The sequence below is a fragment of the Pangasianodon hypophthalmus genome, chromosome 13 (genome assembly GCF_027358585.1).
Source record: "Pangasianodon hypophthalmus isolate fPanHyp1 chromosome 13, fPanHyp1.pri, whole genome shotgun sequence".
Lineage (NCBI taxonomy): Eukaryota > Metazoa > Chordata > Actinopteri > Siluriformes > Pangasiidae > Pangasianodon > Pangasianodon hypophthalmus.
In genome coordinates this window covers 19,072,830-19,098,604 of record NC_069722.1, presented here as the reverse complement: position 1 = coordinate 19,098,604, position 25,775 = coordinate 19,072,830, and the positions used below count along the sequence as shown (strand labels likewise).

The following is a 25,775-nucleotide window of genomic DNA, read 5'->3' as shown; positions in this document are numbered from 1 at the left end:
ACTCTCTCTTCATACCATACTCTTCTGATGTGGCAGGCTGTGATCTGTAGGCTGAGGGTATTGCAGTTGGTATTGGATGACTTTCTCTCTAATCAAGTAGCGGAGCTGGACAACTCCCCAGCCTGCATTGGATGGTGACGGTATGTAGCAGGTGGGGTGTGGTTTAGCATGGGTTTGAGGAGTGACAGCCCATATTGTCTCACCTATATTTATGTGATTTCTCGCTCTTTGAACAGTAAGCTGAGCGTGTATGGGCATGGCCGTAAGCGGAGCAAAGCCAAAGCTGAGAAGAATCAGTGACGAGCGAGCTGAAAAGTTACTGATTGTGTATGGTGCCATGCGACACGAGCATGAATTAAAAGCTCACATTCACTCTTAACCCAATTCTGCTGTGTGGGAGTGGCCTGCTGCCAAGATTGTTATAAACCAAGTGTTGGCTATAGACGAATACCATTTTATATTTAGATTTTGGACACTTTGGATGAATTAAATAAAAGAGACAGCTCTATACAAACACACACACATAAACACACACACAGGATTCAAACAACAGAGCCTGCTTGTATGCCGCACCCGTTATCTCTCCCACTCTCTTTCTCCCTCTCTCTCTTTCTCTCTTTCTTACCCTAGATGTCAGGATGGAGTGGTCCCTCCCTCCGTCTCTCATCCCTCCATCGTCCGTGGACATCCAGTGCTCGTCCTCCTCTTGCTCCAACAGGTGAGACCAAAAGATCAAAATCCGCAAGACACACACGTACACACATGCACCCTCTGCAGCCCACCTCCTATACGCACCGGCTCAGAGCGTCTCACAGCTTACACACCCACAGATACAAGAAAACACATGCATACACACTGCTCCTAAGCTCGCACGCCGTTACCAGGCACGTTCAAACACGCGCACACACACACAGGGCGCCAACGATCTGCCAACAGTTGTTGAGTTCTGGCCACTCCTTCCTCTCTCTCTCTCTCCCTCTCTCTCTCTCTTTCTCTCTTTCTATCTCGCACACTCTGCTGTTGCTAGGCAACTATTCAGCTGGGCCATCCCCTGACATCAACTGGAGCGTGTGAGCGTTCCACTGCACACACTTACACACACGATTCATCGTTAAAGCTTAGACAGAGATGAGATGTGATCACACTCAGCCTCACACTTCTCTATATAGATAACTATAAGGTATAAATAACTGTGTTTATCAGTTATATTCGAATATCGTGCCCTATATTTCATTCACATACACGGGCATCTAACACACCATTTTAAAGGAAACCTCCACTTTGAAACACATGAAATGTATTTATACTGAAATATTTATGAGATGCGTAGTAATTGTGGTGCTAATTTGTTGGTTAGTGCTGTATTTTCGGTATTCCTGTTTAAGAATATTTCGGGGTTGTGTGTCACTCTGATGACACAAAGGGACATTGCTTGTGCAGTTACAATGGCGTTCAATAGGAATAAAAGTTTCAAAGGTTTGAAACCTAAGGAATAACAGTCAGATTTTGCTGTCAGCGCCTAAAAACAAAACAAAACAAAAAAAACGCAAGAGCTTCTCTTCTCGCTCACTATTTTCAGTGATGTTTAGTGTCATATTAATTTAATAAGAAATCCAATCTCAGACTAGTGGAGTCAATAAATGCTGAGCTCAAGGTTCCAGACTGTATTACAGCTATACAAGGCAGTCATGCTGCGTTATGGCAAAGGCTCAGATTAGCTAGTTCGATATCTACGAGATGACAAGCACGATGGCATTGATGGTGGTGTTAGCATGAAATTTGAAGCTTTGGAAGCGGATCTGTTTGATGTAAAGGTGTGAGAGCTGGACAGACTAAAAGACTAAAGTGCTGCTACATCACTCTCTTTAGCTAGGGATGAAGCGAGGGCTAAATCCCACTGGCGCCACTGTGAGCAGGTAGTCGAACGGCATTGTGGGTAGGAAATCAATAGTGAAAATAGATAAACATGCTGATGAAAGATGTATAACTCAACTCATTATATTTCATTAAAAAATAAATGTTGTATTAAAATATCACTATATTAATTCACACGGCAGCCATTATTTTGCTTTATGTCCACCCAAATCACTAACCACTGGTCACTCGTAGGTGTTCCTGACGTTACTGCTGGTTCCTATGGTTAAACTGGTAGAACCTAGCTAGTGCAATCTAGTCTACATGTGTGATCTTTGTCTCTGAGAGAAGTATGTTTATTTACCAGCACTCAATAAACCAGTCTTAATATCTTTACAGTCAAAACCACAACTAGTTATACACCAATCGAACCTGCAATGCAACAATTTTGTTAAAAATGAAAAAAGTGTTATTGCTGAGTCAGGGAAGGGAAAAGTACTCTAAAACATGGTGTTCCTGAGCTGGTGTGAGTCACTCTGGCAAGCCTGAAATAGTCATCCACAGTCAGAGCTTTTGGGTCAGATTTGGAATTTTCTGACTGTACATCCAAAACCTCATTTCAGGTACATCACACACCTCAGATACATTATATGTCATCATGCTCCAACCATAAAAACTTCCAACCTCAAGGTCAGCACAATACCTAATAGACAAGCAGGAGAACATAAATCAGATCGAATAAGAAGATAAACAGATCTGATTTTAAAAAAAACAACAACAACAAATCAACAGAGAACATGGACTGGGTAATAAAAATACACACACCACAAGCGACCAGAAGTGAGATTTCTGTTCTAAACACTGTCTCTTAGCTATCAATCTGGAATTTATAGGAGACTCAAACTCAACATTTCCATAAATAAAAACACTGCAAAGAATTCAGGTGGTGCATCTTACACTCTGGAGGGTCTTATATCCAGCAAAGCACATGGCACTTTAAGGTTGTTATCAGTTGGAACAGCAGTGAGAGAAAGAGGAGCCATTTTTCATTCTCCTTCCCACACTGCATCAGTTCTGCCCCAGTTTCCAATTTCCCATAACTCCCAGGAGCTCAGTGCAAACACACTCACCCATACACACACACATGTACTGTACATAGAAGGTTGTTAGAACATGGATGCATATCATAGGGAAAGAGAAGGTGAAGCACAGAGAGGTAGAGAGAAAACAGACAGAAAGAAGGAATGACAGGAAGAGGAACATAGATAGACAGACGGACAGATATTCCAGTACAGTTCCAAAGACTTGTAGAATATATGCCAAAGCATACTGTAGTTATCTGAAGACAGACAGATAGATAGATAGATAGATGGATAGATAGATAGATAGATAGATAGAGCTAAAGCTGGGAGTGATGGAGCGAACATACACAGGGGTGTGTGTTATTTCAGTGCAGGTGTGGTTCATTGATAATACTTCCTGTTCACACATCGAAAATAACCTCACGCACCAGAGCCACACACACACACACACACACACACAAAGAAATGCGAGGTATGACCTTCACACACATGAACACACATGCAGCGCATCATTAGCTCTACTATCATTGTTGCCATTTCGACTAACTATAAGTGTGTTACTCGGTAGGGTGTGGATGGATGGTTAGAGAGTGACTGATCCTCAGGGCTTTAATCTCTCCATAAAAAGCCCCACACACACACACACACACACACACACACACACAGAACCCTGCAGTAGGCTCCCTTTGTATTCTCAATGTCGGTGAAGGTCATGATCCATTCATCTGTATCTTCTCGGCTCCATCTGAGTCTCTACAGCTGATTTACACACACTAAAGGCAAAGCATGTTTATATTTAAACAGATGTGCACTAAAGACCAAATGATCAATTGAACATCACTACAGTTCTCAGGGCTCGGATTTTGTTTAACATTTAAAATCCTTTAACATTTTCTAAACAGCACAAACATCCAGTGCATTTACTATACACCACTATAGTCTTATAAATTACAGTCTATGAGTTGGCGAATATTTATGCAGGGAAAGTTATGTGTATTCAGAGATGCATTACACAGCTGCTTAAATCGATTTTCTCTGCTCCACATTTAGATGCAAATTGCCTGCATGCAGTTCACGCCTGCAAGGTTGCCAGATTTTTTTCTTGAGTAGAAGTGTCTTAGACATGGATTTTCAGTAGTGTCTCTAGACAACTTGCCTTTAAACATAAGCACTTGCCTTTAAACCGCCCAAAAAAGATCAGAGATAGGAAATGCAGACTAAAGGAGGAAATAATGTTTTTTCCTATGCTGTCAAATGTAATATGATGTAACATAAAAGCAAGAGACAATTTAAAAATGAAAACTAAAACAAGACTAATATGATGATACATGAATGAGAAGATGACCCTAATTCTAGTCCTAATTGTTATCCCAAGGTTACAATATGGTTTCCACACTTATTATAAAGCAGCTTATAAAATAGCACTTGATCCAGCACATCCTATTATTTTTCATTATATATATATTTCGCCTGATCTCAATCCAGTAGAACATGCTTTTCTCTTACTGAAGACAAGACTCAGAAACTCAGAATTTGAGTTTTGAGAACATGGGCTCCAGACTTCAGGCAGTCATTGACTGCAAAGGATTTTCATCCAAGTATTAAAATTGTGGTTATATTTACAATTATGTCACTTTGTCCAAATACCTTTGAGCCCCTGAAAATGGAGGTATTTTGCTGAAAATGGCTGTAATTCCCAAATGGTAAATGCCATATTTTTGTGGAACCTCTTAAAATAAAGCTGAAAGTCTACACTTTGATCACATCTTGATTGGTTTATTTCAAATCCATTGTGGTGGTGTATAAAGGCAAAATCACCAAAACTGTCATTGTCCAAATACTTCCGGACCTGACTGTATATATATATATATATATATATATATATATATATATATATATATATATATATATATACATATATATATATATATATACAAATTAATGAAGACAAGACTTAATGAAGACTTAATGAAGACAAGAGATACTAAATCAAGCTCATGAAATGGTTAAATATGCACATAATTTATCATCCTTTTAATTCAGTATTTGAATTAATAAAATAAGGACAATGTTGTTGTTGTTGCAAACATGCCCATGGTTTGAAGGACAAGCTGACCAAGCACTCATCTGCTAAACATACAGCTCATTTTAAGTGTTCTTAACTTTATGCATAAATAATGAATTGCTCCTGAAGATAAGCAGTGTCTCCGATTAAGATGCTGTCTCCTCTGATCTCCTCCTAGAAATTCAATAGCCTTATACATTACATTCATTTACAGTATAAACCAATTTACTCGGAGCATGCTTTCCATAAGAGTTCCCCTGTAGACTCCAGACCAAAGAACCATGATGTGCTTAATAGATCTAAACTAGTAGTTAACTTGTGTGAGAATTATTATTTTTATTTTTATTTTTAGGCTCCCTAGTGAGCAAAGAGTGTACTAAGTAGGGAATATAAAATGTGTGCATGTAGACATGGAGTCTGACGCCATTTGGGATTCATAAACATGGCTAATCTGCATTATTAACATTGCCATGATGCCATAATGCGGGGTCTCTAATGCCGGCTATGTCCATAGTGTGTGCCTCTGCTATGAGTGTTTCAGGCAGTACAGCAGTGATGGTGTTTTTAAACAGTGTACACTTACTGACCACTTTATAAGACATATCTCTGTTCTCAGTCCACTTGTACAGTCAGTGTACAGTATGAGACTAGAACTCATCTTTTTCCATCCTCCACCCATTTATCTGTGTCATTTAATGACCACAGGAAGCTCTTCGCTGGGTATTTTTGTTTGACATAGTGTAGTATTGAGGCTTTTAAAAAAATCACAGCTTCACTGCTACACTTACACATGTAACAGCACTATAAGCACTACCATGACAGTGTCACTGCTGTACTGAAAAATTAATTACTGTCCAAATAATATCAGCTATGGTCCTGCTGTGGTCTATTTGAGACACATTTGTCAAGACAGTAAGCGTTCGTTAATGTTCATGAGTGTTCATAAGTTTTACAGATTGCTGGGAAATTTGAATTCCACTCACTGTAAGTGTATAAGCATTAAAAAACACTCCCAACACACACACACATTAGGGCTGCGGATAAGGTTCTGGGTTTACTGGGCTCAGTGAATAAGGTTCTGGGTTTCTGATCAGAAGGTTGGGGGTTCAAGCTGCCACTGTTGGGCCCTTGAGCATGGCCCTTAACCCTCTCTGCTCCAGGGGTGCTGTATCAGGTCTGACCCCAACTTCCTAACAAGCTGGGATATGCGAAGAAAAGAATTTCACTGTGCTGTAATGTATATGTGACAAATAACGGCAGCTGCTGCTCCTTCTTCATCATTATAACCACACAATCTTTCTTTCTTCCTTTCTCTCCCAGAGAATCCTTCCCTTCATTGCTTTGTATACATTAACACTTTCAATCTTTGGAAAATAGAGTATTAATGTATTAATTAATAAATGATTATTTTCAACCTCAATCTTTCTTTCAACCCTTTATCAATTTCAGCCTCTTGAAAGTCCAGCATGTCACCAATAGATGGCAGTGTTCAATGAAAAAAAAAAAAACAACAACAAAAAAAAAACACTACTTTTATCCAACTTTTTACTTGAACACTGACACCTAGTGTTGACACACACTTTCTGCTCTCCCTCTGATAGGTCTGTTTTGTTTTTTCAGTTGTGTCACTGTCCAAATTCTTATGGACCTGACTGTAATATCACTTTAATGTGACCAATCAATGCAATATTTACAGTTAACTGGCTTGTTTATTTCATTTAAATGAGATATGTGCAAAAAAAAAAAAAACACGCTCAGAAACATCTTCCTACCTGATAGTAGAAGTTGTTGTCTGTTTGAAATGTGTGTGTGTCCATGGTGGTTGAATCCAGAACATTCTTCAGGATCTCATCACAACCTGAATCATAGAAGACAAATAAAATCTCTTAAATTTGGGTCCTAATGAGCCAATATTATGCAAAATTAATCATAATTACAATGATGTGCCTCAGGCAGCCACTTAGGCTTAGGTCTTAAAAGAACAAAGATGTATATAATTTGTCAGGAACTGTTCACTGGTGGTTCATGAATGCAGTGTGTTTCTCTAAACGATGCAGGGGTCCAGGATTATCTTTTGATTTCTTTTATGTCTTCTTTTCTTTTCTTTTTTCTTCCTAAACAACACAAAAATCCTCTCATTGTAAAAATGAAAGTTAAAAGAAATTAGATAATGTTAAAGCTTCAGTGAATAAGACTGGTTTAAAAACAAACATAATATTTGAATCAGGAGACTAAAAAAGTACTCAAAAAAGTATAATATCTATAGATTATTTTTGTCACCCCGTAATTTAAGTCAGTCAACACTGTGCCAAGGATGTCAGTCAAATCTGGCAGGAAATTCCTACTCATACATCATTCACCAGCTCAGATATGTCAAATGTCCCAACCATAGGCACAAAAGAAGTCTGACTACACGGTGGCAGACAAGAGCCAGCAGCCAATCAGGAGAGAGTAACAGTGAATGAGAGAGAATTACAGTCATCTCATTGATCCTCCTTGTGGAAATGTTCTGGAATTTACACTTGTTTTAGCTAAAGAGATAACAATAGCAGGCTAGTAGAAAAACTCATTCCTGAGACCTGATAGTAGCTACAAGACGAGCTCTCGCTGAAAGTTAGAGGTTTTGCACAGTAATTTTTATTCTCTTGGTGCTTTTGTAATAATAACGGCAAAAATGAATGCAGATTATTTATATCTTCAGTCTTGTGAATATTTTGGTCACATCCAAAACTGCATACTACCATACTAAATAGTATGTCAGTACACCATTTATGTCTTTACTTTACTTGTGTAGGTGTGAAGATTGGGACGCAGACTTGAATTTTCATATAATGTGATTATTCCGTGCAACAGAGAAGGACGCAGCACATTATAAAACATTTTTATGTGGTACAGCATTTATCTACTAGAGGGCGAAATTCCAAAATTAGCTTTAACGGTGTATTCATGTCATGTCAGAATATAGTAACTTGGTCATTCCACTCAGAGCTGTTCATCTTGTCATTCAATCATTCATCTTTAAGGACGGCTTTATCCTGGTCAGGGTTGCAGTGGATCTGGAGCCTATCCTGGGACACTGAGCATAAGACAAGGACACACCCTGATTGAGACGCCATCACAGTCCATCACAACTCTACATGCTGTACCACTGTGCCACCCTTCCTCAGACTCTACACTATATTATTTCTCATGTTTATCATGAGGCCATGTGATGTTTACAGTTTCCATGTAATGAATGTAAATTGGCCAATAGAACTGTAGTAAATCCTTACAGAAGCTCAGAATGACCAACCTTTTGAACATACTAGACAAGGCATGTGTTAATAATTATGAAATTACGTGATATATCAGCATATTCAATCAGCATGTTTGATCTCGTATCCAGGACACTTCAGATTACTGTTCAGGAGAAGGCTGCGTAGATAAGCAGCATCTCTGGACACGGAGATAAACATGTTTTCCACTGAATGAGGCAGCATAAGCAAAGCACAGCTTCCATACTTCTGAAGGAGCACTGCATGTCCTTTTCAGTGAAGGTAATCCCATAAAGCTGTTCACTATATGACAAATATTGTAATATGGAAAGTTGCCTAATGTTAAAAAAAAACACTCAGACCCATTAATAGAGACACAGCAGCATGCCAAAGTGCACCAGCATGAATTAGTAAGAGCCTGGAGGCTTTTAGTTTTATGTAAACCCATACACAGTGTGTGTGTGTGTGTGTGTGTGTGTGTGCGTGTTTGTGTCCTGGGGCCTCATTAGCACCTCATAGACACCAGGAGACAAGCTCCAAAAACACACAACCAAACACACAGTGTCTCTCCTCTGGCCCAGTTCCTCAGCCACTTCAGTGAAGAACTGCTACAGTCTGGACAGTTTCTATACATTTGCAACACCAAAGCATAAAGTTACTTTTCATAAAATATTAAACACCACTACTGTAGGTAAACAACTGACATGTGTCCATGAAAAAAAGTTATATTTTTATAGATGCATTTATGCAAAAATGATACATGCAGCTTATATAGATACCAGAAAAATTATATATAAATGAAATATTTTGTAATAAAATACTTAAACAAAATAGTATTATTATTTATTTTAAAATTGTATTGTTTATGAATTTATTATTATACTTTTTTGTCAAAATTATTTTGTGATAATGCCCATCAAGGCGTTAATGCAGAATTACTTCTACATAACTACATATATATATATATATATATATATATATATATATATATATATATATATATATATATATATGTATATATATATATATATATGTATATATATATATATATATATATATATATATATATATATATATAAAATATACAGGTATACACCAAACCAACACTACAGTTTTATTGCTAAAACGAGTCGAACTCGACGCCTATGGCACCATAAAGTCTAGTCCTTCATGTTACTAATTTATATGCCAGAGCTACCTTTAAAATATACTTCAAATGTGAAATAAGCTGTTGAAGAAAAACTATTTCAAACATTTGTCCCTGCTGTGACCTCGACGTTCAACCATTCGTTCTTGAGATATCGCGCTAACGAGAATCTCGATGTTTCGGAACAGACACATGGTTGGATCAATGACAAACACTGTAAAAAGAAATTGTAGCTAGGCAAAAATGGGCTACAATTTTTTGTATGATTAACAGGAAGGAAGCTACTGAAGAAAAACTATTTCAGACATTTAACCTTGGTGTGACCTTGACCTTGTTTGGATCAATTCCAAAATCTAATCCGTTCATTTGCTATAAATCCTACAAACATTCAACCACTCGTTCTTGAGATATCACACAAAAGAGAATCTCAGGCACACGGAGAAGCTGAAATTGTAAAAAAAACGTAAGAGATGCCAGGGTTAACAGGACACACCACTGCTAGTCATGAACATGCTGTTAATCAGAACAGCCTGGGAATAAAACACATGATACTAGTAACTTTCCTTACTGTAGCTCTAAGGTTTCAGGATTGTAATAAAGACAGCGTGCAGTGAGAATCCTTTACACACTGACACTCTATACCATGATAATAAGATCCCATAAAACAGCATTACTCTGTGTATGGATGTAAATGAGAGGGAAAGCCTCACAGTGTTACCTTTAATGGCGAAAACCCCATGACAGAAATCTTTAAAGCTGATCTTGCCGTTAGCGTTCGGGTCCAGACACTCCGCAAACTTCTTTATCTGGAAAAGAACGACGATTAAGCAAATCAAATAAGCAAAGGAATAAATAGAGAAGCACAAAGTAAGTAATATATAAGTTACATAAGGAATAAAACACAACATGGCATGCTGTTGTAGGAAATTAATCAACCATGATGATGAAATTGATTCTTTGCTTACAATAGCATGTCCCAGAGAGTTTTATTCCACGTACACCAAAAAAAATTCCAATGAATTACACATTTTTACGTTTTATAGAACAACACATTGTAGTTTTTATCATTTTATAGTTACATTTAAAACAAGTTAGTTCCTGTTCCCATTTACATTATAATAGCTAAAAGAACCATTTGCTCATCTGCCTGTGTTTTGTTCTCTCTCTTAAAGTTAATAAGACAAACCACAGAGCACTTTTTTAATACAGTATTATAAAGCTCTGACACTGGAGTCTCCTTGTGAATGTTAAATCAACATTTATTTCCTCAAAGATTAATCTACATAATGATTTTTTTGTTTATCAGTTTATTGATAGGCTTAAATTATGTCATTGTCCTTCATACAAGTCTCTGTGATTTAGATGTTACTATAGAAACGATAACATATTAGAAGGAACACATTAATATAGTGTGTGAGATGCTGTAATTTTTAATCAACACCTTCTAACCAATCAGAAGCAAGAATTCAACAGCGCTGTTGTACAACATAGGTATTACAGAAAGGCATATTCCATGGCATATTCTTTTTTTTTTTTTTTTTCTTAAATCATTGTTTTTAGTTGTTGCACTCACACATGAACAAGCAAACACAGTACCAGTATTGAAACAAAATGTTGTTAAAAGTAAAAGACAGTGGTCCGAAGTGTAGTTACACACCTCAGATACACCTCAAAATGAGAACAGACGATGCTGAAAATAATAAAATAATTTATAAAATGCAATCTAAAGTTCAAATCACACCTTACAGCTCTCAAACTCTTCCACACTATAGCTGTGAATGTCAGCTAAACTCACACTCTTGTAGCTTCAGCTCATGAGAATCTGCTAAACTAAAAATGAATCAATGCACGAGTCATGAAGAGATAATAAAAGTATATCACCTATGAATGTCTTTGACATGTGTGTTGCTTGCAGTTTTTGTACATTTATAAATCAAAGCTAATGTTCGTGGTCCAGCTGCATGATAATTAAATTTCAGTTGATGTTTTTATTTAATCCTGCTGCCACTCTGCAGGTTTTGATTTCCTATTTTATACTAAATTTTATTTCAATTGCCCCTAGGTGTGGACGAGTGTGTAAATGGTGTCCTGAATGAACAAGAGCAGCAAGACCACATTTTTCTAATATGAAAATATTCACTTGCTGACAACAAGGTGACAACAATGGGTCTTGCTTATCAATCTTTTAATAACATTACGTGTAAATGTTTTATGTAAGCCAACAGAACTAAAATCACCCCTAAATTACCAGGCGCGTGCACGACACAGCTGATTTGCATTTAGTGATGCCCACAACACTCCATATAAGGTAAATCTCACAGCACTGAAATGACAAGTAAACGGCAAAAAAAGGCTTTCTCAGAGAAAGAAGTGGAAGTTGTCATGTCTGTGCCAATAAAAATATATTTTATTTAACAGAGTAACAGCACAACAGAGTAAACAAATTAAAGTGAGGTGAAAAGAAATGGTTTGAGATGAAAAAAGAGGAAAAAATTCTACTGTATCCAGATGATCATGGACACTAAGAACATCACACAGGAAAACTGCTAAAAAAAATTTTAAATTCAAAGCATCTCTTCAACTGTCTACCAGACATCTCTCACACACTAGTGCACCCTCTGGAAAAGCATTATGTGGCATAAAAGTATGTATGTCTCTTAGGAAGACATATATAACACTAGTGAGTATACGGCGTATCGCAGCTTGAGACATACCAGATCGGTCACTTATTACTTAGTGCTGGCTCTAATAAAGTGTTTTTTAGCATTAAAAAGCATTAAAAGAAGATGCCATTAAAAGAAGTATTGATTTATAAGCCAGCTTTCATTCTGATTGCTAAATCCTCCATCAGCTGAAGCATTTATTTACGGCTTATGCTCTGTGCAGACAGATCGACCCGTCCTCTGTTTATATGCCAGCATTTCTTTTGTCATAATTGAATGATTTGTCTTAATTTCTGAGTTTGTGTTGGCTCACTTTCATTATTTTTCATATTCTTTCATTAATGCCAACAATACAAAATGACTGGGTTTCATTAAAAAGTGCAGTAATTTGTGTAAATTATACGATTGAAATCAATCAGTCGAGGTTTACATTAGTTAGTCTTTTTATCCATAATTTACACACACTCAGGAGCACGAGTAGGAATACGAACGTTTTTTTTTCTGAAATGACGGGATTTTTATGAATACCAAATGTCTTGTGTAAATGTTCCTACGAATGATTTGTGAATAAATCTGTTCCTATCTAGCTTGATAAATGAGGCCTATTGTCAGTCCCTGTGCTCCCTAAGTGATGAATTTGTAAAATTATCATCACGTTTTACAATTTTACGACATGATCGCAACATTAGGTAGCAGCTAGCTAACTAGCAAAGTGTTTCCTAGTGTGTGCGCAGTTCTCTTACATCTTATTTTTGTCTATCTGTCATCCTATCTGTCTAAACACATTAAAAAATAAAATGAAATAAAACTCTACCAAAAGAGCTAACTTAGAAGCTAGCTCTAGGATTTTAATTGCGCTAACCTACATAACAAGCCATGTTCATAAACCTTTCACTGCACACAAAGAAGAAAACAAACCATGCTTTCGTGTCACGGGCTTCACTGCAGATTACCTCATTCACAGAGGATATAAAGCTGCACTGTTTTAATTCAGAAAGCGAATAATTAATTCTATTGTATAACAATCTCGCCCTAATTGGAGGGAAAAATCTTATGCTGAACGACAAAAATACTCAACTCTGTTCAACTATTGTACCCCACTCAGGTCAGTTTGTGTTATAATAATCCCGAAACATCAATCTTAAATGTCCTGGCTCTTTTACAGAGAGAAGGTTCAGGTAAATTTGAGAGGCACAAAGTGAAAAACGTTCATAACTGTGAAGAAAAAGGGTGATATAAATCCCCTTTATATGCTTGGATACTGTATATTTATATATTCATTTATTCATGTAATCATACAATGCATTAACACACTGATAATAATCCGTTAATCCATCCATTCTCTATACCGCTTGTCCTATACAGGGTCACGGGGGAGCCTGGAGCCTATCCCAGGGGACTGGGGGGACACCGTGGACGGGGTGCCAGTCCATCACAGGGCACAATCACACACACACTCACACACAATTTGGAAATCAGCACATGTCTTTGGACTAGGGGAGGAAACCGGAGTACGCGGAGGAAACCCCTGAAGCACAGGGAGAACATACAAGTTCTGCGCACACAGAGCAGAGGCGGGATTCGAACCCTCAACCCCGGAGGTGCGAGGCAACAGAGCTAAACACCAAGCACCCCACTGATAATAATAATAATAATAATAATAATAATAATAATAATAATAATAATAAATGATTAGTGAGGAGCCTTCTGGCCCGATATTTTGCTACACATTCCTATAACCACATACAATGAATCACCCATTAGTCATCATGTACTGAATCACTGATCATGCAAATAGTCAGCATAACAGAAACCTGTCTGCCATAACAAGTGCAAAAACAACAGGACAACATCAATCAATCATTCAGGACAAATATTCAGGGGCGAGAAAATGTGGGTCACACATGCAGCATCATGTCTAATCCAGTTCTCTGGCTGAATAAAATGCATGCCAGAAATGAGTAATGCCAACCTGTTTGACTGAGACCACACACACACACACACACACACACACAATACTGAAACCTGAGATAAACACACACCGCCAGACAGCAGATTACTAACATCTGTAATGATGATAACAATTATTAGTGTGACTTAATACAAAACTAAGACAGATCACAAACAGTAACAGAACACATAACAGCCTAGATATGAGATAATATAATATAAAGAATATATATAAGTCAGAAAAAGGCAGGTTTACCTCCTCATCCGTTTGGCCAAACTGCCTTCCGAGATGCACAAAGTGTTCAACTCGAATAAATCCATCTTCATCTTCATCACACATGTCAAACACTTCCTTCAGCTTACTCACTAACAGCACAAGATGCTCAGACTGGGAAGAGGAAATGCCCTCCATCGTTTATTATCATCAATATAATTTTTAAAAAAAAACGATTATATGTACACCAGAGAGAGCTGGAGTGTTCCTGCCATCATCTCTGCTCTCTTTGCTTTACTGTTGGCTTCATCATCATCATCATCATCATCAGAACCAGCAGCAGCATCCTCGTCATCATCATCAGCATCATCAGCACCATATGATCGGAGGGAGGGTGATGGTGGTGACGACAAACCGAGACTCCGCCCACTTCCTGCTCGCCTTATATATACTGAGTGAGGCTCAGAGGCGCGCGAGAGCGACCGTGTTGACAGGAAGTCGATGGGAAGCTAAATGGCTAAGTAAATAGTCTTCGTGGTAAACAATGAAGTGGTTTACGTTACGTTTTGTTATAAATTCCGTAATAAATTTCTACATTTCTACATTTGCTGACTGAAATATGTTTCCCTTTTGCACACGTCTCAAACAGAAGTAATATTAAAGCGTTGTACCCAAGTTAAATAGAAGCAAAAAGGAGGGGAAAAAAACCCAAACACATTACAAACATAAAATATACATGTTACAAAATCTCCATTTTGGAATAAGAAATATCTTTATTAGAAGAAATTTTAACCAAATATAGTCCACCCCAGAATTACTGGCACCCTTCCAGAGAATTGAAAAAATGGATAGTTATATATAATTATATATTTTTTTTACATATTAAAACGTTTATATAAGTAGCAGAACTTATATAAATACAAATGTTCTGTGCAAAACACTTATGCAATATATGGGCGGTATGCCTGTGTATCAAATTCAATTCTGGTTATTGAATGTGTTACAGACCTTTACAACATTTTTTTATTATTAAAAATTTTTGGACATGACCGTACTTATCAGCAGAGACATTTGTATCTATCAATTTGTTAAGGCTCCTTGATGGAAAAAAATGTTACCTGCTCTTTTCCCAATCTTCCAAAACTGTCCATTCCAACTGTTCATACTGAGCTGCTTTTCTGCTCACCACGGCTGGAAAGAGTGGTTTTTTGGAGTTACCGTAGCCTTCCTGCCAGCTCAAATCCATCTGGCCATTCTTCTCTGACCTCTCTCAAGGCATGTCCACCCTAAGAACTGCTACTCACTGAATATTTTTTTGTTTTTTGCACCATTCTGTGGAAACTCTACAGACTGTGTGAAAATTCCAGATCAGCAGTTTCTGAAATCCTCAAGCCAGCCCATCCGGCACCAACAACCATTCCACAGTCAAAGTCACTGAGATCACATTTCCCCATGAACATTAACTGAAGTTCTCGACCTGTAACTACATGATTGGCATATTTGTGTGTGTGCATATGTGTGTGTATATTGTATCTTTTGGCAAAAAGGGACAACAAGCCTATAGTCACTCTAGTTCAGGATTTCACAGGAGCCACCTTGTGGTTGGATGTCACTTTAGGCCCAAAAGGGTAAGAAACACCCCTGCTTAGTAGTATAGTATATACACTTTAAGGCCAAAAGTATATGGACACATGACCATCACACCCAGATGTGCTTATTGAACATCCCTTTCCAAAAGCATAGGCATTAATATGGAGTTGGTCCCCCCACTGCTGCTATAACAGCCTCCACTCTTCTGGGAAGGCTTTCCACTAGATTTTGGAGCGCGGCTTTCAGGATCAGCCTTCCGGCGAGAAGGCCTGGGGTGCAGTCAGCATTCCATTTCACCCCGAACGTTCAAGTGAGGTTTATTGGTCAGGGCTTTCTGAAGGCTACTTGAGTTCTTCCCAACAACCTTGACAAATCATGTCTTTATGGACCTCGCTTGGGGCACAGGGACACTGTTGTGCTAGAACATGTTTGTGTCTGTTAGTTCCAGCAAAGAGAAATCTTAATGTTAAAGCATACAAAGACATTCTAGACAATTCTGCTTACAACTTTGTGGCAACAGTTTGGGGAAGAACCACATATGGCTGGGATGGTCAGGTGTCCACATACTTCTGGCCACATAGTGTATATATTTGTAAGATTGTTCTTATGAGAACAACATTTCATTAGTAAAAGGTTTCAGAACAGCAAGTGACTAATTTATCCCATTACATTTCCTCTATCTTGAGAGCCATTGCATAATTATGGCGAAATGATAGCTGGTAAAAGAGGGATCAAGTTGATATCACTGTAAACTTCATAAGCACAACTTACTTAAGGAATTTATGCAATCTGAAAAAAAGGAGCAATACAGCACTTCATATTATACCTCCTGTCTGCACATACATTTCAGAAAATAAGAATCACCACAAGTTTGTCTATAAAAACATATTTATTCAGTTAATATTCACATTCACATAAAAAGGCATTGTAATCCAAAAGTGCTTCTTAAGAACGAAATCGGGATGTAAATTCAAATTCTTCCTCAGTCTGCGTTCTGCACAATAAGCCTGGGCTCGAGCAGCGACTCCCAACGCTCAGTCAGCTATGAAAAACACATCAAAGATAGAACTGTTATCACACTCTCACATTCACACATTTCACAAAGACGTGCCTGCTTCACCTTTAATTGCTCTTCCTGCTAGTCGTGCTTGTGATATTTTGAAAAGAAAGTTTGGCAAAAGAGTGAAGTGTACAGTACATGCTTGGGACATGGGACTATAAAATACATCCATAGCAAATAAAAAGCGGGTGTCCAAGATGGCCGCCCCTGTAAATGTTACAGTATCAGGCTACATGTAAAGTTTTGCTTATTTTCTTTATAGATTACAACAAGTCCCACGGTATCACAAGACTTCCCCTACTTTGGAAAAATCACAGGAAAAAGGTCACAATAAGTTGTGGAAATTATGCGTTATAGTATTTAGGTTTTCTAACAAAGGACCAGTAAAATCCTATGGAAAATTAAGCAGAAAAAAAACAACCAGTACAAAAACAAGTCAGTATTTAGAGATATTGAGGATATTTGCAATACTTTCTGGAAAAAACTAAATCTGGGGCTTGGGGAATACGCATGTGTGTGTGTGTGTGTGTGTGTGCGCGTGTGTGTGTGTGTGTGTGTGTGTGTGTGTGTGTGTAAGCATGTGTTACCTGAGAGCCGAGGCTGACTGCGTACTCCACTCTTTCAGAGCCGTCTGGATTCTGATACACCAGATCAAACTTCCCAGGTTCAGCTCGGCCTACAAGACACAAACGCACCATAACTCGGGTAAGGCGGAGATTAAACATGTTAAACACAAAGCACATCACATTAGAGTTAAAAGCTTAGCTACGGTAATGAATAGCCAAGATGAGCAAAGAATTTATTTCAATTGAAAACTCCACAATATGAGCGAATGACTGAGAATAAAGAAACTAAACATATTCTGATCCCGTTTTTCATTATAATAAGTAATGATATCAGAGCTCTATGCACATGTCTCTTGCAAAGATGTAAAATTATATATATATATATATATATATATATATATATATATAAAAAATAGGTTTGAAAAAAATGATCCATTTCTTTGTTTTTATACATATTTACACTTTTACTTTTATAAAGAATGCAAGCCTTTATGATTATATAATAATTGTGCGCCATATGAATGCCACTGCTCCCTTACACTATGTTATTAGTGATGGCGTATTATCCAATGAAAACATGGCAAGAAGAAATGCGACCCTGACTCCAAGACGAATAAAAACCCAAACTACCTCTGAAATAGATGAAGAGACACTGTTCATAAACATCAGCCAGCTCTTCATGCATCAGAACCCAAAATCTTGCTAGTTATGGTGTATTCTAATAAATTTGGCTGTTAAGTGTTAGATTAATCGTTCACTCCAATATTAAAGTCCAACTTGTGCCTACATGGGACAAATGTGTGCTATATTAAGTAAGGAATAGACTACGATGAGGTGTTCCGTTACAGGAAAGTAATCAACGATGGGGTTCACCTACGTTCAAGCAGATATAAACAATTGCTCCCTCAAAATCCTTTCTTTTTTCACTTTCCTGAAGACTTTTTCTCCTACGTTGGGAAATAAAGTACGATCTTTACCAGTGGTTACAAAGTACTGACACTGGAGACTCCCTCCAAAAATGCTAAACATCTCTTACAGAAAACATCACCATATCAATAACACACTTTTTTTTTTTTTTTTTTAAATATCTGTTTATGTGAAGCGTCCACCCTACAGTTCCCTCTGTAAGCTGTTACTATAAAAGCAATAACGAGCACGTTTATATATATAAGAAAAAAAAATAAAAATACTGCAGCTGAACGACTGTCCTTTTAAGTAACACCTTCTGACCAATCAGAATCAAGCATTCAACAGCGCTATGATATAATGGCAGTAATTAACCAGCTAGGTATATGATAAAGCTACCAACATGTACAGTTCTACCGTAGCGAGCGAGGTCAGCAAAGTTCTGGTTATCCCATGAACCTTTGCACCAATCTATATAATTAGTATAAGAGAGTTAACCACTTTAAAATCTTGTTTTAAAGGGCGGGGATACTACGAGACAATTTTTATCTTGTATCCTGACGCAAGATATGTTGACGAATCAGATGTCAATATGCATGTCAAATGTCCAGCCCAAGCCTATAGTAAGCCAGCATTTCAGACCAGTACTGCTTCAATTCCTCGTGTGTAACACTTGTGTGCTGTATAAAGATATGTACAATGTACGTTGTGTTTATATAGAACATAACGATATAAAGTACATGCATATATGCAGTATGATTCCAACTTAGCTGCATGATTTACCTTGACTCTGCGTCAGAAGCTCCAGTTCGATCATGTGAGTGCTGTGATTAAAACCAATGATCTTCCCTTCCTGGTTGAAAAGAAAAAAAAAATAGAAACTGAATTAGGCAGGATCATTTAAACAGCATGACAATAATACAATCAGCTCTTCCTGTATATGATAGAACCATGAAGGAAAAATAGGCAGATGCAAACATTGCAGTGGGAAGACGAGTTTTAAGGGAAAATGCCGGTCGCCTCTGGAGACATTCAGAAAATCATCTCGATACATTTAAAGCAGCAAAGGATTCAATCCAAAGCAATTTATGTTTTATGTTTATGTTTTGATGTGATACTGAAACTGACAGGCACAAAGGTCACGTCTCTTTCACTGGGACTTACATTCTGTACAAGTCTCTGCTTATTTAAAGCACAGAGCTCAATCTAAAGGCCAGGTGTTGATTAATTTTCTATAACAGCAACTCTGACAGTTGTTCTGGCTGTAATTCGAATCACAGGATTATATTAATGCGCTTGGTAGAAAGTAGAAAATGATTGTTTTTACCATAACAGCAATTTCACAGGGACTTCTGTTCATAATTTTCACAGGGACGCTCTATTCATATTATAAGACAAACAATAAATGGTTTTGAACGCATGTTATTTAACAAAGAAACGTATAATTGTTGATACGGTAAAGTTTGTTTTAAAATGGAAGGAGTCTCCAGTGTGAGCGCTTTGTCAGGAAGTTTTCTGCCATAACACAGGACAGAGGATTTCATGCTTTCTCGGGAACTTTCTCTGGTTTCTCGGTAACACGACAAACTGTGAACTTCAAGAGAGAGAAATAAGAGAGGCTGGTGAAGGAACGACCTGCTGTTATAATGTAAGTGATAACAGGAACTATTTCACTTCATAGCCATTCCACAGCATTAAATGTAACTATAAAGGGATAAAAAGTATGATTGTATAATTGTTGGTAAATAAATGTAAATGTGGTATAAAATTACTAAAATAAAACTCTTCGGGTGTGCTAACATTAGGAAATAATCAAGTATGCTGTTGATTACTTTCCTAAAAAAAACTTACTTATTCAGGTGACGATTGGAATTTGCTGTGTTTGTGACAACAGCAGTCCAAGTGATTAAAGGTAACTCTGTATTCAAAAAATCCTCAAATTTCCTTCATCCTAATAAACAATTCCGCTCCATTGTATTGATACACAGCTTCGAAGTCATGCTTCATCTGTTGACTTCGTCTGAGGTTAAAAAAATGTTTTTTCTCGATATCTGACGTGGGTTTATCATGTAATCTATGCTAATGTTAACTGGGTTAAAGGAATTCCTAGTGGCTGCCTGAAAATTCTAGGAAAATGGATGAGAGCAAAGGTGCATGAGTGTTAAAAGAAAGTTGTATTAAAATGAGAAATGCTCATATTAAAATAAGTCATGTTTATTTCACATGTGTGTATATTCTTATAGAACTGTTTTGTGTGTGTGTGTGTGTGTGTGTGTGTGTGTGTGTGTGTGTGTGTGTGTGGTTCGAGATAAAGCACCGGCTTGGTGTCAGTGCCAGCAGAACAGCACTAACAGTCATAAAAACCTACTTTATAATCCGACACTTCTGGTGTGTAGTTCTCCGTGAGCTCTAAAAGCTGTAGGGGAAAAAAATAGAGCAGTTCAATAAATAATAAGGAATGCAACATAATAAATAAAACATTAACAACATAACTTGATGACTCGAAATTTTTTTACTTCGTTGCAGTTACTGAAATCTCAGAAAGACACGATGAAGCTGATAAAGGTACTTAGTTATAAAGAATAAAAGATAAATAAAGAAGTCAGTATAAGCTTTGAATATTTGCTGAAATAAGAACTTTATGTAGAGTTTTACATACAGAAGATTAAAAGGTTAAAGCAAAGTATTTATGATAAAGCTTTGCTAAATCACAAATGAATAAACTGTAAATTGACAAGAATTACTATGAATCTTGAAAAAAAAAACTTTATTTAAAAATAGGTCAAGTTAAACAGATAGGGTTTTAATCTAGATTTAATAGTCATTGAACTGAGTTCAGGGGTGATGTATAAAAATTTATAATATATAAATACGTATCAGTAAAATCTTGAGTGGTTGAAAATTGAGCACACATTATTTTTCGTTTAGATTATTACTGTAACTCAAAAGCCTTACAATTTCACAAAAATTTAAAATACACAAGTGACACAAAGTAGAAGATTTCCAGTGAATGTGAAACTGCACATGAACTGCCTTCACACAAAATGACTGACTGAGTGAGTGAGTGAATAGTGCCCCCTGTCAGCCAACAGTGTGCTGGGTTGCGTTCAAACTAATTACTACAAACCGAAACCTTAGACATTAAAAAAAATATTAATGCATGAGGTTGTTTAAAAATAAATAAATAAATAAAAACTTACCTTAAAAGCGATTTTCTGCCCCACTGCAGGAGGAGCGGCGAGGAGAGGCAGAGTGCTGTAATCCCGCCTGGGACTCGGCTCTGGAGGATTCTGCAACACACACACACACACACACACAGAAACTTTAATTGCAAACATGTAATCAAATCTATATGAGCCTGCCTGAAGCAACCTGGGGTTAATTCTTCATGTAGATCACAGAGTTGTGGGTAATCGTCAATGTGTCAAATCCACTGATGGACTTGTAAGCAAAACAAGAAGCGCAAGCTTTATATAACAAACTAAACAAAATATACAGTGTATTTTTTAGTATATAATACACATAAAACATATGTGATTGCAGTAGGCCCTGGATGACTAGTGGTTAGGCCTCGGTGCTCTCACCGCCGTGGCCCGGGTTCGATTCTCGACCAAAGCCAAATCAAATATATGGACTAGTGATCTGCTGTGGCGACCCCTAACAGGAGCAGCCGAAAGAACAACAACATCATATGTGATTACAGGATCATTGTGGTTCACGTCATTACTATTGTGAGTCCTCAGACGAATTACATCTGTGCTCTTATCCAAGGTAAACAGCAGCTAACCGATTAGGTGCTCTTGTCTGCATGTGGATGTGAGATATTACTATTGTCATCAACGCCATAATTTTAGGACTGTTTCACATATTTTAAATGAATTAAGAAACATTTAAAATGTCTCATAATGGAGACTGAAGTACGCCTACTTAAATATAGCATGCAGATATGAACATATTAACATATTTTATCATGAAGCAAATACATCAGCTATACAAGCGTTATGATTTCCTGGTGCTGATTTAGTTCCTGTAGCTACATCACACTAAAAACATTACACTGGCCCTGACTGTAGGTCACTTATACGTTTCTCAGCTCTTACGCACCTGCAGCAGCAAGCTTTTATTAGTTTGGATCTCTTTCTGCTTTCTCTGCTCTTCGTTGTCATAGTTATAGTGAAAGTTCTGCTTCCAAGGCGTTCCTCTGGCCCTGCCAAAGCCGCCCCTGACCCCTCCTCGACCTCTGATCCTGTCTGTGAACCCCCGGCCCCTACCCCGAGGGGTCAGACCAGCCGTGAGCTGAGGGTTCGGCCTCTTTATCACCAGCTCCGTGTCACTGCCGCTGCTGCTGCACGAGTCCGATCTCTCCGCTTTGTCCTTGTTGTCCTGGAGCATCGTTCCTAGCGGAGTGGACGGAGTGGACGGAGTCGGGGTCACACCGTTCTCCACCACAGCACTTGAGCCTGAGCACGGCTGCGTTTGTGCGTGTGCCGGTTTAAAGGGTTTGGGAGTTGCAGGGACGTTTGCTTTGCATGCCTCGTCTTCAGAGGATGAAGAGGAATCTGAAGAAGCTTGCGTTTTGGATGTTTTAGAGTTTCCGGAAGGTTTTTGGGACGTGGAGATTTTGCTGGATTCGCCCTGGCGACTGGACGAAGGTGGCCGTGTTTGCGGTAAGGACGCTGGTTTAGAGCCTATAGACTTTTGCAGAACTGGAGACTTTTTCCCTGAGATGCTCACTTTCATGGAGTCATCTTCTTCTGATGATGATGATGAAGCTGTCATAGTTTGGGGTTGCGTTTTCGAGGCAGTGTTAGTGGATTTTGCAGGGACATTTGCTTTTCTGGCTGTTGCTGACGCTTCATCTTCTGACGAGGACGAAGCTGAAGAAGACTGTGTTTGTGGTTTCTTCGCCGTTGTAGAGCTTGTAGTGGATTTTGGTGTAACAGAAGACTTCTGCTCTCTGGGGGTCTTAGTACTGGTACACGTTTTCAAGCTTGTACTAGGCTTTGGAGATTTTTTCGCAGGGACTTTTTCGTCTTCATCTTCTGAGGAATCTGAGGAAGAGGTTTTTCTCGCTGCAGGCCGTTTGGATGCCGCGATCTGTGTGTGTTTGGATTTGGATTTGGGTGGAGAAGGTTTTTCAGTGACCTCCTCACTGCTGTCTGAAGAGTCTGAGCTGTTATTATGCGTACCTGATGAACTCGCTTTTCCATTAGTAAGGACAGAAGACGCTGAAGCTTTCTTGCTGCTCTTGTCTGTCTGGGACTTGGATGATGAAGGCTCTTTAGCAGGAACAGCTGCTTTAAAGGCATCTCCAGACCCCACCTGCTGCTCTTCCCTCTTCTTTTTCTTTGCTTTTTGTTTTTTCTTTTTCTTTGTTGCACCTGCTGGTTGGGCGACACCATTCACCTCGCTCGCTTCCTGTTTGTTCTTCTTCGTCGGTGCTTGAGACAAGCCTTCTTCCTCTCTGCATCTTTTCTTCCCCGCATGCTCGGAAACTCCGGATACCTTCACCCTGTTAATGACGAGAAAAAAAGAAGCCTCTCAGATACACCTGCAACTAACAGATGGCCCCTATAGGAAAGGGTCATGAAATTAAACTGTAATACAATATCATGAAAAGCTGGGCAATAGATTTTATAGCAATTGCATTTAATATTAGAATTTTAATATTGATATTGTGGATCCTGATTATATTTGCAAAACTGACTCAGTATTTGAGTGAGGAAAAAAAATGAAAACATACTAATTACTGTATGGAATTAGTTATGTTCACTGTTAAGTCATATGATTTATGGAAGCAAAGGAGACAGAAATGTGAACATTAAAGCCACTGAATTCTTAATGATGACATTTAAACACCATTTTGCAAACTGATCAGTTGAATATCTGTAAACTCAATTATTGAACACTGAAAAAAATCTACTTTTCAGTGAGCGTGTGCCCACAGTAGCCTCAGATTCCTGTTTTCAGCTATCAGCAGGAGTGGTCTTCTGCTGCTGTAGCCAATCCACCTCAAGGGTCAATGTGTTGTGCCTTCGGAGATACTTTTCTGCTCACCACGGCTGTAAAGAGTGATTATTTGAGTTCCCATAGCCTTCCTGTCCAACTGCAGAACTGTCACTCACTGGATGTTTTTTGTTTTTCGCACCATTCTCTTGACTTGTATCTGCATGATTTCATGCATTGTGCCATGCTGTACCATGCTCTTGACTTGTATCTGCATGATTTCATGCATTGTGCCATGCTGTACCATGTTCTTGAACTGTATCTGCATGATTTCATTCATTGTGCCATGCTGTATCATGCTCGATTTCATGCATTGTGCCATGCTGGACCATGTTCTTGTCCTGTATCTGCATGATTTCATGCATTGTGCCATGCTGGACCATGTTCTTGACCTGTATCTGCATGATTTCATGCATTGTGCCATGCTGGACCATGTTCTTGACCTGTATCTGCATGATTTCATGCATTGTGCCATGCTATATCATGCTCGATTTCATGCATTGTGCCATGCTGGACCATGTTCTTGTCCTGTATCTGCATGATTTCATGCATTGTGCCATGCTGGACCATGCTCTTGTCCTGTATCTGCATGATTTCATGCATTGTGCCATGCTGTACCATGCTCTTGTCCTGTATCTGCATGATTTCATGCATTGTGCCATGCTGTAACAGTATTCATGATTTGAATAACTGCATGAATGAGCAAGTGTACAGGTGTTCTAATACAAGCAGTCAGTAGCTCTGATTATTAATAATTCAGTCACTTTTTAACATTCAGATCTTCATGGCTGGTTTGGTCGTACTGTTGAGGCTACACTTGTTCAGTTAAATTATGGTTTAATCAGATCTGGGAACGCAGTGCCATAAATATCAAAGCCTTTCTCAAGGTTTCACTCAATAATATCATCTCAACACATCTTATGGTTTTCACAATACAGAATGTGGATTGGTTTTGGGTATTAAATATAATTTTGATGCTTAAATAAGCTTAGTTAGACATGAGTCTAATTTACCATGGAGAGGGAAATCATTCACCTAGAAAAATACCTAGTAATAATGATTTGGTAATTTACCAAAATCTGAATATGAGTAAATCAAGGAAGTTACCTTATAGTGTCATTATCCCGAACCACATAGATGCTCTCTGCAGGAGGAAGGAAACAGTTCTCAATGAACAGATCTAACACTGTTTTGCGGCTGTAGTCAAACTTTTCTCCAATTACACTGCACAGATCTGCAACAACGCGACATTTATTCAGATCCACCAGCACCCAGCTCATGCGGCAGTCAGGCATGGAGGGAGGAGGGTAATCAAAATGCAGCCTGACTCGAACCGCGTTGAGACTGGACGCCGCCATGTTCCTGCATGGACGCAGGAAGAGCTTGTACATACGGGAACTTGCTGCTTACGTCACCGC

General features: G+C 38.2%; 2 protein-coding genes across 3 annotated transcripts in view; both read right to left on the bottom strand.

Annotated features, from left to right (window-relative positions):
* Positions 1 to 14,614, bottom strand: part of rab11fip4a (RAB11 family interacting protein 4 (class II) a) — a 46,028-nt gene extending 31,414 nt beyond the window's left edge. The window contains exons 1-3 of one of the 2 annotated variants that reach the window (XM_026916028.3): positions 14,272 to 14,614; positions 10,121 to 10,208; positions 6,774 to 6,859 (exon numbers count right to left, since the gene is read on the bottom strand). In XM_026916028.3, the coding sequence (XP_026771829.1) occupies positions 6,774 to 6,859; positions 10,121 to 10,208; positions 14,272 to 14,427 (330 nt within the window). In that variant the 5' untranslated portion in view covers positions 14,428 to 14,614. Of the gene's footprint in view, positions 1 to 625; positions 1,603 to 6,773; positions 6,860 to 10,120; positions 10,209 to 14,271 lie in introns of those variants that run through there. The other variant, XM_026916030.3, reaches the window with a different exon arrangement.
* A 2,075-nt stretch (positions 14,615 to 16,689) lies between these two features.
* On the bottom strand, positions 16,690 to 25,775 carry coil (coilin p80). Its single transcript, XM_034310299.2, has 7 exons — positions 25,465 to 25,775; positions 22,456 to 23,863; positions 21,552 to 21,641; positions 20,720 to 20,767; positions 19,135 to 19,204; positions 17,467 to 17,555; positions 16,690 to 16,861 (listed from the first exon to the last, which is right to left on the bottom strand). The coding sequence occupies exons 1-7, from the start codon at positions 25,746 to 25,748 to the stop codon at positions 16,802 to 16,804; spliced, it is 2,049 nt and encodes a 682-aa protein (XP_034166190.2). The 5' UTR covers positions 25,749 to 25,775; the 3' UTR covers positions 16,690 to 16,801.

Excerpts from the sequence above, each read along its gene's own strand:
- coil (XM_034310299.2), bottom strand. The coding sequence starts at position 25,748 with ATGTACAAGCTCTTCCTGCGTCCATGCAGGAACATGGCGGCGTCCAGT. Across the intron at positions 19,205-20,719 it reads CAGAAGTGTCGGATTATAAA|GAAGGGAAGATCATTGGTTT; the intron begins GTAGGTTTTTAT and ends CTTTTCAACCAG. Across the intron at positions 17,556-19,134 it reads GCTTCTGACGCAGAGTCAAG|GCCGAGCTGAACCTGGGAAG; the intron begins GTAAATCATGCA and ends TGTGTCTTGTAG.